The sequence below is a fragment of the Chiloscyllium punctatum genome, chromosome 29, assembly GCF_047496795.1.
Source record: "Chiloscyllium punctatum isolate Juve2018m chromosome 29, sChiPun1.3, whole genome shotgun sequence".
NCBI classification, from domain to species: domain Eukaryota; kingdom Metazoa; phylum Chordata; class Chondrichthyes; order Orectolobiformes; family Hemiscylliidae; genus Chiloscyllium; species Chiloscyllium punctatum.
The window spans coordinates 70,083,549-70,098,831 of record NC_092767.1 but is presented as its reverse complement, the minus strand read 5'-3'; the positions used below and the strand labels follow the sequence as shown (position 1 = coordinate 70,098,831).

The window sequence follows — 15,283 nt, the reverse complement described above, 5'->3', positions numbered from 1 at the left end:
TTTCCGGAACGCTGATAGGAGAGGGGAGGGAAATATATCCCTGGTGGTGGGGTCCGTTTGGAGGTGGCACAAATGACGAAGGATGATATGAAGGATGGTGGACCCCACCACCAAGGATATATTTCCCTCCCCACCAACCCAACCTCCACTCCTGGCACCTTCCCCTGCAACCACAAGAAATGCAAAACTTGCGCCCACACCTCCCCCCTTACTTCCTTCCAAGGCCCCAAAGGATCCTTCCATATCCCTCACAAATTCACCTGCACCTCCACACACATCATTTACTGTATCCGTTGCACCCGATGTGGCCTCGTCTATATTAGGGAGACAGGCCGCCTACTTGCGGAACGTTTCAGAGAACACCTCTGGGACACCCGGACCAACCAACCCAACCACCCCGTGGCTCAACACTTCAACTCCCCCTCCCACTCCACCAAGGACATGCAGGTCCTTGGCCTCCTCCATCTCCAGACCATGGCAACACGATGCCTGGAGGAAGAGCCCCTCATGTTCCTCTAAGGAACCCTCCAACCACAAGGGATGAATGTAGATTTCTCCAGCTTCCTCATTTCCCCTCCTCCCACCTTATCTCAGACCCAACCCTCGGACTCAGCACCGCCTTCTTGACCTGCAATCTTCTTCCTGACCCCTCCACCCCCACCCCCACTCCGGCCTATCACCCTCACCTTAACCTCCTTCCACCTATCGCATTCCCAATGCCCCTCCCCCAAGTCCCTCCTCCCTACCTTTTATCTTAGACTGCTTGGCACACCCTCCTCATTCCTGAAGAAGGGCTTATGCCCAAAACGTCGATTCTCCTGCTCCCTCTACACTGTCCCTATCAAACACTCCCAGGACAGGGACAGCACAGGGTTAGATACAGAGTAAAGCTCCCTCTACACTGTCCCCCATCAAACACTCCCAGGACAGGGACAGCACAGGGTTAGATATAGAGTAAAGCTCCCTCTTCACCTTCTTATCCTCAGAGGGGCATCACAAAATACATGACGGTCTTGTCCATATCTCACCCCAGCAGAGGGTGGGAAAAGCATGCTGCTTTATTATGACATGCGTCTGGAGCAGGTGGGACTCGAACCCAGATAATCCCGCTCAGAGACAGGGACACCACCAACTGCTACACAAGAACCTTTTCGGGAGGGAAACCAATTTCCAGTGGTGCAGGCATCGAACAGCTGAGTGCGGCAGTGACAAATCTGGTGTTAAATTAGCAACGGTTTGAAGCTTATATCCCCCCCGTTAAAATGACCAGACATTTTCAGGAATGCTTCCTCAGTAAAATCTGAGGTTACAGATTTCCACTCAGACCAAGGCAAAGATTAACTGCTTCAATCCCCACGGAATACAACAGCAATTTTCACAATTCCAACGCTGCACCCTCTCCTGACATCCTTGACCCAAGGGGACGGCTTCCGTCGGTTACATGGTAAAAACGTTTGGCAATTTTGGCAGGTAAGGGCCTCACAGTCAGGTTGCAGTGTGTCTGCATCTCTCAGGACAACATATTCCAGCACACAGTCTTTTAACATGACGTTGTGAAACATGAAAGGGTGCAGAAAAGATTTACAAGGATGTTGCCAGGGTTGGAGGGTTTGAGCTACAGGGTGAGGCTGAATAGGCTGGGGCTGTTTTCTCCGGGGCATTGGAGGCTGAGGGGTGACCTTATAGAAGTTTATAAAATCATGAGGGATAAATAGACACAGTATTTTCCCTGGGTTGGGGGGAATCCAGAACTAGAGGGCATAGTTTAGGGTGAGGGGGGAAAGATATAAGAGGAACCTAAGGGGCAACTTTTTCACGCAGAGGGTGGTGCGTGTATGGAGGGAGCTGCCACAGGAAGTGGTGGAGGCTGGTACAATTACAACATTTAAAAGGCATTTGGATGGGTGTATGAATAGGAAGGGTTTGGAGAGATATGGAGAAAGTGAGGACTGCAGATGCTGGAGATCAGAGTCAAGAGTGTGGTGCTGGAAAAGCACAGCAGGTCAGGCAGCATCCGAGGAGCAGGAGAATCAACAATTCAGGCATAAGCTCTTCATCAGGAACGTTGATTCCTGATGAAGGGCTTATACCCGAAACGTCGATTCTCCTGCTCCTCGGATGTTGCCTGACCTGCTGTGCTTTTCCAGCACCACACTTGCGGCTTAGAGGAACATGGGCCGGGTGCTGGCAGGTGGGACTCAATTAGGTTGGGATATCTGGTCGGCATGGACGGGTTGGACTGAAGGGTCTGTTTCCATGCTGTATGACTCAATGTTACCTGCAGCCATCACAGAGCTCTATCTGACCAGGACTATTTCCCACTCTGCATTAGATGAATTAAACAACTTACAGATCGATAATCCATCTGTCTGGTCAGATCCCCCGGGTCCTTCAACTGCTGAAGTGAGATTTCAACCCAGCCCAGAGATTAAGACACTACCCACTGTGCCATTCAGACTTCCAGTGTACTACATACCCTGCTCATTGGAATCCAGAGAGCCAACTTTATTCACACATGCAAGATTTTTAAGGGACTGGATGGGTGGTTTCCCCTTGGGGGAGAGTACGACCAGAGAGTGCAGTCTCAGATTAAGGGGTCACCATTGTAAAACAGAGGAGAGGAGGAATTGCCTCTCTCTGAAGGGAGTGAAATGGGGAATTCTTTACTGCAGAGGCTTGTGGGTCATTAAGGCTGAGAGAGAGAGACAGAGACAGCGACAGAGAGAGACAGAGACAGAGACAGAGACACAGCGAGAGAGAGACAGAGAGACAGAGAGACAGAGATAGCGACAGAGACAGTGACAGCGACAGAGACAGAGACAGAGAGAGACAGAGACAGAGAGAGACAGAGAGACAGAGAGACAGAGAGACAGAGAGACAGAGAGGCTTTCAATCATTAACGGAATCCAAGGTTGGGGGAAAAAGGCTGGAGAGGGGAGCTGTGGATAATCAGATCAGACATGATCCCATTGGATGGTGGAGCAAACTTGATGGGCTGAATGTACTACATCAGCTCCTGTGTCTGATTACAGAATCCTTACAGTGTGGAAACAGGCCCTTCGGCCCAACAAGCCCACGCCAACCCTCTGAAGGATAACCCATCCAAATCCATTCCCCTATTATCCTACATTTACCCCTGACTAATGCACCTAACCTGTATATCCCTGAACACTACAGGCAATTTAGCATGGCCAATTCACCCTAACCTGTCCATCTTTAGACTGTGGAAGGAAACCCATGCAGGCATGAAGGCATGCGCAAATTCAACACGGGCAGTGACCCGAGGCTGGAATCGAACCTGGGTCCCTGGTGCTGGGAGGCAGCAGTGCTAACCACTGAGCCACCGTACCATCCACAAACATTCCAGCTGAGGCAGCAGTTGGGGAGGGGAAAGAGATCGGCTGCTGTGGATAGAATCAGCCCCATTTCCATCCCGCCAAGTGGAAATTATTCCCATTGGGAGAGTTGCTGAGTCAGGGGTCACCGGAGAAGGCAGGATCAAGCTCCTTCCCAAACAAACAGCCCCACACGCGCATGGATCCCAGGAAGTTAGTCCAGAAGGAGGTGGAACGAATGGCCCTCATTGTACATCTCTGTCACAGCCTTTAGAGCCCCTGCTTTCTCATCACAAAGTCGCCACACTGTAGGAAGGGTGTGACCACACGAGAGCGCGGGGTAATCACAGGATTCACCAGGATAAGGGCTGGAGGAAGTCACTGCAATAGGAAGGGAGTGGAGGACGTTACTGAGGTAGGGAGGGGGTCGAGGAGGTTATAGAGATAGGGAGGGTCATAGGGGCTGGAAGAGGTTACACTGAGATAGGGAGGGGGATAGGGACTAGGGAGGTTACACAGAGATAGGGAGGGGGTGTAGGGCTGGAGAAGGTTACACAGAGATAGGGAGAGGGTGATGGGGCTGGAGGAGGTTCAAGAAATAGGGAGAGGCTGTAGGTGCTGGGGGAGGGTACAGAGATAGGGAGGGGGTGTAGGGGCTGGAGGGGGTTGCAGAGATAGGGAGGGGGTGGGAGATCTGCTTGAGGGGCACGAACAGGGTCAATAGGTATAAACTCCATAATAGAGGGTTGAAAAACCCTGGGGGCGGGGGGCAGAATTTGCGTCCATCGAGCGGGAATCTGGAATGGACTGCCTTTTGAGGTAGTCCGAACATTTAACGTTTATTTAGAAAAACACTTGAAAAGGGCCCTAAAAACACAAAAGTCAAATGTTGGAAACTGGGATTAGAGAGTAGATAATTCAGTGCTGAGTTGGGATGCAATAGGCCTTGCTCCTGCCTTCTGTGCCGTAATTCTCTACACGACTGCAACACCTTAGAGGCATCTGGATGGGTATATGAATAGGAAGGGTTTAGAGGGATATGGGCCAAGTGCTGGCAAATAGGACTAGATTGGGTTGGGATAGTTGGTCGGCATGGACGGGTTGGGCTGAAGGGTCTGTTTCCATGCTGTACATCGCTGTGACTCTATAAAGTTGGCCATATAGAGTCATGCACTATGGAAACAGGCCCTTGGGCCCACCTCATCCATGTTGACCAGATATCCTAAAATGAACTCATCCCATTTGCCTGCATTTGGCCCATATCCCTTTAAAATCTTCTCTATCCACGTAGCTGTCCAAATGGCTTTTGTATGGTTTGGGTGGATTGGCCGTGATAAATTGCCCACCGTGTCTAGGGACGTGCTGGCTAGGTGGGTTAGCCATGGGAAAATGCTGGGGATATCGGGTAGGGGAGCGAGTCTGGCTGGGGTGCTCTTTGGAGGGTCAGTGTGGACTAATTGGGCTGAATGGCCAGATTCCGGGGATTCTGTGTCGCAATTTTACCTGCCACTGAGAGAAGGCTTGTGGCAAATGGAGGCCATTTCAAACAATAAGGATCAGTTGCACAGAAACCTCGCATACACACACCCCCTCTCCCTTCAAACGACAGCAATCAACTCAGACCCCGTTCAGGTCACAGCCCCAACGACCCAGAGACTGAGACCATCCCGCGAGCAGGCACACATGGTCCAATACTCACCGGGGTAGAAGTCTTTGGACTTGGAGAGTTTGATCGTGGCGCTGGTCTCCTTCTGCAACTGGACAATGGTTTGGCCTCCTTTTCCGATTATCGATCCAGCAGCATAACTCGGGATCAAAACCTTCAGGAAGAATTCACCTTCCTCTGTAAAGCAAGAGGAAAATACTTTGACGATCAGTTCCGCTAGAACATTGCGTCTTTCATTAATGCAAACTGGCTGTGACGTGATTGAGCGAGTTGGGATCGCTGTTTCTGAAGCACAAACTTCTAGTGTGAGTGTGTGAGTGAGAGTGTGTGTGTTAATGTGAATGTGAGAGGTTGTGAGTGTGAGAGAGAGTGTGTGAGAGAGAGAGAGAGAGAGAGAGCATGTGAGGGAGAGTGTGTATGAGAGAGAGTTTGTGAGTGTGTGAGTGTGTGAGTGTGAATGTGTGTGTTAATGTGAATGTGAGAGATTGTGAGTGTGAGAGAGAGTGTGAGAGAGAGTGTGAGAGAGAGTGTGAGAGAGAGTGTGAGAGAGAGTGTGAGAGAGAGTGTGAGAGAAAGTGAGGGAGAAAGTGAGGGAGAAAGTGAGGGAGAAAGTGAGGGAGAAAGTGAGGGAGAAAGTGAGGGAGAAAGTGAGGGAGAAAGTGAGGGAGAAAGTGAGGGAGAAAGTGAGGGAGAGTGTGTATGAGAGAGAGTTTGTGAGTGTGAGTGTGTGAGTATGCGTTTTAATGTGAATGTGAGAGGTTGTGAGTGTGAGAGAGTGCGTGAGAGAGTGCGTGAGAGAGTGCGTGAGAGAGTGCGTGAGAGAGTGCGTGAGAGAGTGCGTGAGAGAGTGCGTGAGAGAGTGCGTGAGAGAGAGTGTGAGAGAAAGTGTGAGAGAAAGTGTGAGAGTGTGAGAGAGAGCATGTGAGGGAGAGTGTGTGTGAGTATGAGTGCGTGAGTATGAGTGCGTGAGTGCGTGAGTGCGTGTGTGAGTGTGTGAGTGTGTGATGGCAATTAGAAAATAGAACAGTACAGGCCCTTCGGCCCTCGATGTTGTGCTGACCTTTTATCCTACTCTAAGATCAAACTAACCTACATTCCCTTCATTGTACGATCATCCAGGTGCCTATCCAAGTGTCACTGAAATGTCCCTAATGTCTCTGACTCTACTCCCACCACTGGCAGTGCATTCCACACACCCACCACTCTCTGTGTAAAGAACCTACCTCTGACATCTCCCCTATACCTTCCTCCAATCATCTTAAAATTATACCCCCTTGTGATAGCCATTTCTGCCCTGGGAAGAAGTCTCTGACTGTCCACTCTATCTATGTCATATCTCTATCCAGCCATCTCTCATCCTTCTTCACTCCAATGAGAAAAGTCTGAGCTTGCTCAACCTGTCTTCATAAGACATGCCCTCCAGCCCAGGTAGCATCCTGGGAGTTTGCCAACACTCTAAGTGCTGTTTGTACTGCGCGATTGTTGCATAGCGCGGGGTTGCACAGGAACGCAACCATCGCATTCTGGAAGATCTGCCTGTGTATTAATATTTCACGCTGGAGACCAAAGTACTGCTTGCTGGACACAACTTCCACATCACTTTACTACAGGGCCTCCCCTTCAGAAGTGCCAATGTAGTTAACTCAGCCACATTAGGGAGATTTAAACAATCCTTGGACAAGCATATGGTTGATGGTGGGATAATGTAGGGGGATGGGCTTAGATTAGTTCACAGGTCGGCGCAACATCGAGGGCCGAAGTGCCTGTTCTGCGCTGTATTGTTCTATGTAAGTGGTTCACTGGGTGTAGATCACTTTGCAATGTTCTATGCACACTACACAGTGGAAGGTATTTTTTTCTTTCATTGAGTCATACAGCATGGACACAGACCCTTTGGCCCAACCAATCCATGCTGACCCATAATCCCAAACCAAACTAAGTCCCCACCAGCCTGCGCTTAGCCCATATCCCCTGCAAACATTTCTTATTCATGTACGCCATCAAATGTCTTTTGAATGTTGTAGCTACTAGGGAGGGAATACCAGGATTTTGACCCAGTGACACTGAAGGGACAGTGATATATTTCCAAGTCAGGATGGCGAGTGGCTTGAAGGAAGTTTGTGGGTGGGGGAAGGGGGGTTTCCTTATCTGTGGCCTTTCTAGATGCAAGTGGTCGTGGGTTTGGAAGGTGCTGTCTGAGGATCTCTGGCAAATTGCTGCAGCATCTCTTGTAGATGGTATACACTGCTGCTACTGAGCGTCAGGGGGTGGAGGGAGGGGATGCTTGTGGATGTGATCCCAATCAAGCAGGGGCTGCTTTGTCCTGGATGGCGTCGAGCTTCTTGAGTGTTGTTGGAGCTGCCCCCATCCAGGGGCAAGTGGGGAGTATTCCCTCACACTCCTGACTTGTGCCTTGTAGATGGTGGACAGGCTTTGGGGGAGTCAGAAGGGGAGTTACTCACCACAGTATTCCTAGTCTCAAAGCCACTCCTGTAGCCCCAGTGTTTGTGAAGCTGGTCAATGGAAATCACTCTCGATTCTGACCCCCTCTGAGACCATTCCTCGTCCCCATACTAGCCCAGAGTGACATTTTCCCCATAGTGTGGGCTCACCATTCACATTCTGTCACCACTTCCATCAGCTTTTCCCCTGCCATTGCCTCAGACAGCCAGTTCCGTCAGACACATAAAGCCAATTTGGCACTGGGGAAAACAATCAAGGCGTGTAAATTCATGAGGGGCATGGAGAGGGTCAACAGTCTTTTCTCCAGGGTAGGGGGAGTCCAGAACTAGAGAGCGTCGGATTAAGGCGAGAGAGAACAGATTTAAAAGGGATCTGAGGGGCAACTTTTTCACACAGAGGGTGGTGCGTGTATGAAACGAGCTGCCAGAGGAAGTGGTGGAGGCTGGTACAATGACAACATTTAAAAGGCATCTGGATGGGTACAGGTCATTCTGCGCATTTCATCAACACTAATTCACCGTAGCACAACTGACAAAATGGGGACGCTGTTTCTACAGCACGAACCTTTAAAACGTGTACTGGCCCTAACACTTTAAGCCATTGTTTTGAAAGCGTGAGTTTTCTACAACAAGGGGTCGGAACCATCACAGTACAGAGAAACCGACTGTATCGTAGAATCATAGAATCCCTACCATGTGGAAACAGGCCCTTCGGCCCAACAAGTCCACACCGGCCCTCTGAAGAGTAACCCACCCAGACTTGTTGGGCCAAATGGCCCACTTCCACACTGAAGGGAATCTAATTCTTTATCAAAACCCACCGGAATTTAAAAAATTAACATAGGGTCTCCTTTATCGCTGCTCCTATGCAGGTGGACTCTGATCCTGGATTTCCCGATTGTGGGGGGGGGGGGGTGGGTACCAGCTGAGATTTGGGGAGGGTGGGAGGGGGGGGGAGGGAAGAGGAGGGTGAGGAACTCAGAGACGGCACTAACCACCCCTCACGTCCTTCTCCTGATGGCCTGCTCCACACCCACCTGATTGAGTTTTGAAGGAGGTGACAAGAAGGATCGATGAGGGAAGGGCAGTGGATGTTGGCTCCTTGGGCTTTAGTGAGGCACTTGATCAGGTTCCACATGGCAGGCAGGTAGGGGAGTTTTGGGGGTGGGGCACAACAATCAAACCTCAAAACAGGGTCCCAGATTGGGGCAAGAGCTCGGGGGAGCTGGAATGAATCCAGATCTCCTCCCAATCTCCCTCCAACTCCAGGACTCCATGGCGATGGAGGATTCCAAAGCACACGGCCTGGGGGGGGGTTTCATTGGCACATAGCAAAAGGGCTCAAACAGAGCCAGCTTTCTAATCGCTAATCTGAATTAACACACCGTTAATCTGATTCGGAAAGCAGAGTTTGTCTTAATCCTGTTAACTGCAAACCTAGGTCTGTTAATCTTCAGCCAGCAGAGCTCTACTGGATTTCCTGCCAGGAGATAGGAGTCATTGATAAAGACGGTGCACAAACGCTGCTCCCGTTTTAAGGTCGGGCACAGGCCCTGGTTTTTTTGTGACAATTTTCTGCATTCGCGTTCAGAATGGAATCGGCTATGTCAACGTGTCACGCTGTAATTGCACTCATCGTCTAACAGTGGCGCTGCAGTGCCGCGGGATGCTGGGATCACAACGCAACAAGCTACATAGCAACGGGGGACACAGGAAGTGGGAACGGCAAGGCGGTGAGTAACCCTTGCCGAAAGAGTTTTTGAGAAACGGTCAATAGACTATTTCAAAGTAAAGTTCCTGTATTTTCTACTGAGCTGCGCGACTCCAAAAATATATGTATACAAGACTATCTTGTTCATTCTGCACATCCCTCCCAACCAGATTCTTACTCATTTTCACACACCTATGACTTTGCCTCAAAATCTTTGTCTCTGTACATTTCAGCTTCACTAACCGCAACAGCAATCCATCACACTCAGAATCCAAGCCCTACCCAGTCATTTTTATCGATGTTAGCCCACGGACAAATTCAATAGACATCACGTGGGACAAAGGAATAGAAGGAAACCTCGTTGGGAGATAATATGAAGGAGGAGTGGGAGAAGGGTCAGTATTGAACCGTTGGGCTGAATGGCCTGCAGCTGTGCTGGGTATCTGATGTCGTGGAAAAGCCCCAGTATTTTCTTCGCATTTGCTCCCTCGCTCCAGGTTTAACCCTGGTATGGCACAAAGTGTTTACTCAAACATACAATTTGCGGAGGATACGTCTCTCATTCCTGTCCAAAAGACTTAAGAGTGAATAGAGTGAGGGGTGTGTGTGTGTGTGTGTGAGAGAGAGACAGTGAGGTGTGTGAGAGTGAGTGAGGCAGGGCCTATGTGTATACACACACAGATCATTGAAGGTGATAGGACAAATAGAGAGAGCAGCTTATAAGGCACACGGTGTCTTCAGCTTTATTAACAGGGGCATGTAGAGAGGGTGGGTAATGCTGAACTTGTACCAGACACTGGTCAGACCTCAGCTGTAGTACCATCATGGAATATCATCATTGAATCCCTACAGTGTGGAAACAAGCCATTCAGCCCAATGAGTCCACACTGACCATCCAAAGGGCATCCCTCCCAGACCCATTCCCCTAACAAATGCACCTAGCCTACACACCCCTGAACACGATGAACAATTTAGCGTGGCCAATCCCACCCTAACCTGCACATCTTTGGATTGTGGGAGGAAACCGGAGCATCCCGGAGGAAACCCTTGGGGAGAATGTGTGAACTCCACACAGACAGTCACCCGAGGCTGGAATTGAACCCGGGTCCTTAGTGCTATGAGGCAGCAGTGCTAACCACTGAGCCACCATGCCGCTAAACTGTGTACGGTTGTGGGCAGCTTGTTATAGGGAAAACGTGACTGCACTGGAGAGAGTGCTAGTGCGATTTACAAGAATTATTCCAGATAATGAAGAACATCAGTGATGAGGACAGATTGCTACAGGCAGGGATGGGACGTAGAAGGTTGATTTTAATTGAGGTTTATAAAATCACAAGGGGCATGGATAAGGTGAATGATGGGCTTTTCCCTCAGGAGGGGGAGTTCCAGACTAGGGAGCGTATTTTTAAGGTGAGAGGAGATTTTAAAAAGGGCTGGGGCAACTTTCTTTTACACAGAGGGTGGTTCGTGTGTGGAATGAACTTCCAGAGGAAGTGGTGGATGCGGGTACAGTTACAATGTTTAAAAGACAGAAGGCATTTAGTATGCTTTCCTTTCTTGGTCAGAGTATTGAGTACAGGAGTTGGGAGGTCATGCTGCGGCTGTACAGGACATTGGTTAGGCCACTGTTGGAATATTGCATGCAATTCTGGTCTCCTTCCTATCGGAAAGATGTTGTGAAACTTGAGAGGGTTCAGAGAAGATTTACAAGGATGGTGCCAGGGTTGGAGGGTTTGAGCTGCAGGGAGAGGCTGAACAGCCTGGGGCTGTTTTCCCTGGAGCGTCGGAGGCTGAGGGGTGACCTTATGGAGGTTTATAAAATTATGAGGGACGTGAATAGAGTAAATTGACAAGGTCTTTTCCCTGGGGTGGGGGGAGTCCAGAACTAGAGGGCATAGGCTTAGGGTGAGAGGGGAAAGATATAAAAGGGATCCATGGCAACGTTTTCACCCAGAGGGTGGTACGTGTATGGAATGAGCTGCCAGAGGATGTGGTGGAGGCTGGTACAATTACAACATTTAAAAGACATCTGGATGGATACATCAATACGTAGGGTTTAGAGGGGTATGGGCTAAGTGCTGGCAAATGGGACTAGATTAGGTTAGGATATCTGGTCAGCATGGACGAGTTGGACCGAAGGGACTGTTTCTGTGCTATGTGACTCTTAAGTTGGGACTGCTCCTGGACAAGAGGAGGCTGAGAGGAGATTTGATAGAGATTTTCACAATCACCAATGAGCTAGTTAGAGTAGAGGGAGGGAGAAAGTGTTCCTGCTGGTGAGAGAGAGAAGGATGAGGGGTAATAGATTTAAAGCAACGTGCCAGGGTGATGGGAGAAAAATCTCTCAGCCAGTGAGCAACGGGCTTGGAGTGGAGTGGCTGGCAATGTGGGGGAGGCAGGACCGTTCGAGGGATTCAAGAGTTGGTTACTTGAACAGAAACGGAGGTGACTGGAACGAGGTCATGACACACAAGTGAAGGGACTGGACAGACACTATGGCTCCCTCCTGCACTATGACGGTTCGGAAATTGAAGCGTCTCCCTGGTGATTAGCGATACGTCATTTGCGATCCTGGTGGGTTACCGACTGGGGAATTAGTCATGTGCACATGTCGTTTTCAGGTCTTCAGCCAGCACTATGGCCCCTGACCTCTGACTCCCCCCGCCCCCCCCCCCAAACCCACTCAGAGGACCCCTGGGGGTTACCTCAGGGAGCTGACATCCCAGACAAAATGGAAACCAAACTCCCTGGCAGGCACATGGACACCGTGCACATGGCCGTTGTTCTGGAGATGGGGCAGGCAGGAGGGGGAGTCAACTGGGACGGTCAGAGGGAGTAAGGGGCAGAGGAGTGATCACCAATAGAATATAATCGCGTTTCTGAGACAAATTAATCATAGAGGAGGGGTCGGAGGGCAAGGGAAAAGGAGAAGGGGGTAGAGAGCGTGAGAGGGGCAGAGAGAAAAAGCACGTGAGGGGGCAGAGAGAGTGACAGCGCATGAGAGGAACAGAGAGAGAGCACGAGAGGGGCACAGAGAGAGTGAGAGAGCGCGCGAGATGGGCAGAGCGAGAGAGAGCGCTGGAGGGACAGAGAGAGAGCGCGCAAGAGAGGTAGAGCGAGAGTGCAAGTGAGAGAGCGAGAGCAGTTACAACATGGGAATGTTTCCAATGAGAGCATCCAGAAGAAATGGTGTTCTAGAAATAATATTCTAGACTGTCCAAATGGTGTAAAAGTCCTGAAGTTTGATATTTATAATCACTCATTTCACGTCCAGCTACTGCCAATGGTTTTTTTCCCAATGTAGGAAATTGGACAGCAAACATGTACACAGCAAGATCCACAAAGTGTGATAACAACCAGAGAATGGTTTCTAGGATGGTGATGAAGGGGTTAAATTTTGCCCAGGACACCAAGGGAACACCCCCTCCCCACCCGCCTATTAAGTAGAGAGGGGTGTGGGGTCTTCTCCAACTGTAGGGAGGAGCCCAGCTCAGCACTGCATTGCAGGGTCAGCTCTGGGTGTGTGTGTTCAGGCCCTGGAGTGGGATTTGAACCCAGCACTTTGTGGCTTAGTGACTAGGAAGAGCAGCACACTGGGCCCCACTCAAACCCATGGGAGTAGGAGATCAGTGCACCTTCATCTGTGAGGATCAACAAAAACCCTTTGGTCCCTATGGAGATTCGAACAGCGAGGTGGTTGGCTTTGGCTAGCACAGGATCAAGGGGCCAAACAGCCTTTATCTTGCACTGTAGACCAGGAGCCAATTTGAGGCACCAAAATGTTTGTGAAATCTACGCCATGCCCAAAATAGCTTCCCTACAAAATGGAACAACCCGTCACTCATTACAGGAACACAGAACATGCATTGAATAGAACCCGGTCACATCCCTCCAACTAGCATCCCTCACACCCCCAGCTGCATTGATGTAGTGTCTTTTGAGGTTGAGGGGTGACCTTATAGGGGTTTACAAAATTATGAGGGGCATGGATAGGATAAATAGACAAAGTCTTTTCCCTGGGGTCAGAGAGTCCAGAACTAGAGGTCATAGGGTTAGGGTGGGAGAGGAACAATATAAAAGAGACCCAAGGGGCAGAGGGTGGTACGTGTATGGAATGAGCTGCCAGAGGAAGTGGTGGAGGCTGGTACAATTGCAACATTTAAGAGGCATTTGGATGGGTGTATGAATAGGAAGGGTTTGGAGGGATATGGGCTGGGTGCTGGCAGGTGGGACTAGATTGGGTTGGGATATCTGGTCAGCATGGACGGGTTGGACCGAAGGGTCTGTTTCCATGCTGTACATCTCTGTGACTGTGACTCTAAGTATCATAAAAGGGTCAGAGGGATGAGGTGGGACGCTACAGAAAGGCAATTCCCTCTGAACAAGGAACAGGTGGGAGCCCTCCACCCTCTGCCAGCAAGGAGGCTGCCAGCTGTGTTCACTCTGTTAGCTCAGACAGCAGCATTCAGCTAATTCCCCCCCCACTCCCCGGGGTCTCTCCCAAACTCAGCAACACAATCGGTGATCATGTCAGATTCCGACAATGGAACCGAGGACTTCTCCCAACGGTCAGCCCTTCTGCCTCCTTAGAACCCGTCTCTACAAAATTAAAAATCTGTCCTGCATCAAGGGGAGATTTCCTCCATTTGACCGAACGGCTACCTTGGGACACCTGCCAATGTGTTCCAAGCATTACTGACTTAGGCAACTGGTATTAAACATAATCGCTTTGTGCCTCTCAGAGCAGGGAGATCCCAGATTAATCACCAGTTAATCTGAGATGGGGGAAGTTGAAGAAGGAGGGGGCCATGAAATACCTGCTCACAATTTAGTACAAGGGTGACAAAGGTGTGTGGAAAGGCAAGCCGACAAGCTCGGTCTTTTTTAAAGTGAGATTAGATTAGATTACTTACAGTGTAGAAACAGGCCCTTCAGCCCAACAAGTCCACACCGACCCGCCGAAGCGCACCCACCCATACCCATTCCCCTACATCTAACACTACGGGCAATTTAGCATGGCCAATTCACCCTAACCTGCACATCTTTGGACTGTGGGAGGAAACCGGAGCAAACCCACGCAGACACGGGGAGAATGTGCAAACTCCACACAGTCAGTCGCCTGAGACGGGAATTGAACCCGGGTCTCCGGCGCTGTGAGGCAGCAGTGCTAACAACTGTGCCACCGTGCCACCCACTGTGTGGCCAGCATTAACTGCCCATCCCTAATTACCCCTTGAGAATGTGGGGCTGAGCTGACTTCTTGAACCGCTGCTGTAGATAGATCCAGATTACCCAGATTCCGTGTCGAGAGTGTGGCGCTGGAAAAGCACAGCAGGTCAGGCAGCATCCGAGGAGCAGGAGAGTCGATGAGCCCTTCCAAAATGTCGATTCTCCTGCTCTTCGGATGCTGCCTGACTTGCTGTGGTCTTCCAGCGCCACATTCCCGACTCTGATCTCCAGCATCTGCAGTGCTCAGTTTCTCCTAGTTCCAGGATTCTGACCCAATACGAGAAGCTGGGTCAGTCTCGGGGATGCCTCCCATCTATATATCTGTAAGAAATAGGAACAGGAGTAAGTCCATTCAGCCCCTCTAGCCTACTCTGCCAGTTAATAGGGTCATGGCTGATCTGACATTCCTCGGCAAGGAAGAGTGCAGAATTATGGGATTGCCCAATATCTGCAGCCTTACTTATCGTTGTCTGGCATTGTCACTTAGGCCCATGTGGTTGCCGAAGGTCAGTCATCTCAGCTCCAGGACATCTCCAGGAGTTCCTCAGGGTAGTGTCCTTAGTCCAGCCATCTTCAGCTGCTTCATCAAAGACCTTCCCTCCATCATCAGGTCAGAAGTGGGGATATTGGCTGATAATTGCACAATGTTCAGCACCTTTGGCGCACGGGCGGCACGGTGGCACAGTGGTTAGCACTGTTGCCTCACAGCGCCGGAGACCCGGGTTCAATTCCCGCCTCAGGCGACTGACTGTGTGGAGTTTGCACATTCTCCCCGTGTCTGCGTGGGTTTCCTCCCACAGTCCAAAGATGTGCAGGTCAGGTGAATTGGCCATGCTAAATTGCTCATAGTGTTAGGTAAGGGGTAAATGTAGGGGTATGG

At 50.3% G+C, this 15,283-nt stretch overlaps 1 protein-coding gene across 1 annotated transcript in view; it reads right to left on the bottom strand.

Annotated features, from left to right (window-relative positions):
• The window catches only part of LOC140454540 (RNA-binding protein Nova-1-like), a 212,554-nt gene that overhangs the window by 173,782 nt on the left and 23,489 nt on the right, over positions 1–15,283 (bottom strand). The window contains exon 2 of the mRNA XM_072549358.1: positions 5,035–5,178. Within this exon, the coding sequence (XP_072405459.1) occupies positions 5,035–5,178 (144 nt within the window). The remainder of the gene's footprint in view (positions 1–5,034; positions 5,179–15,283) is intronic.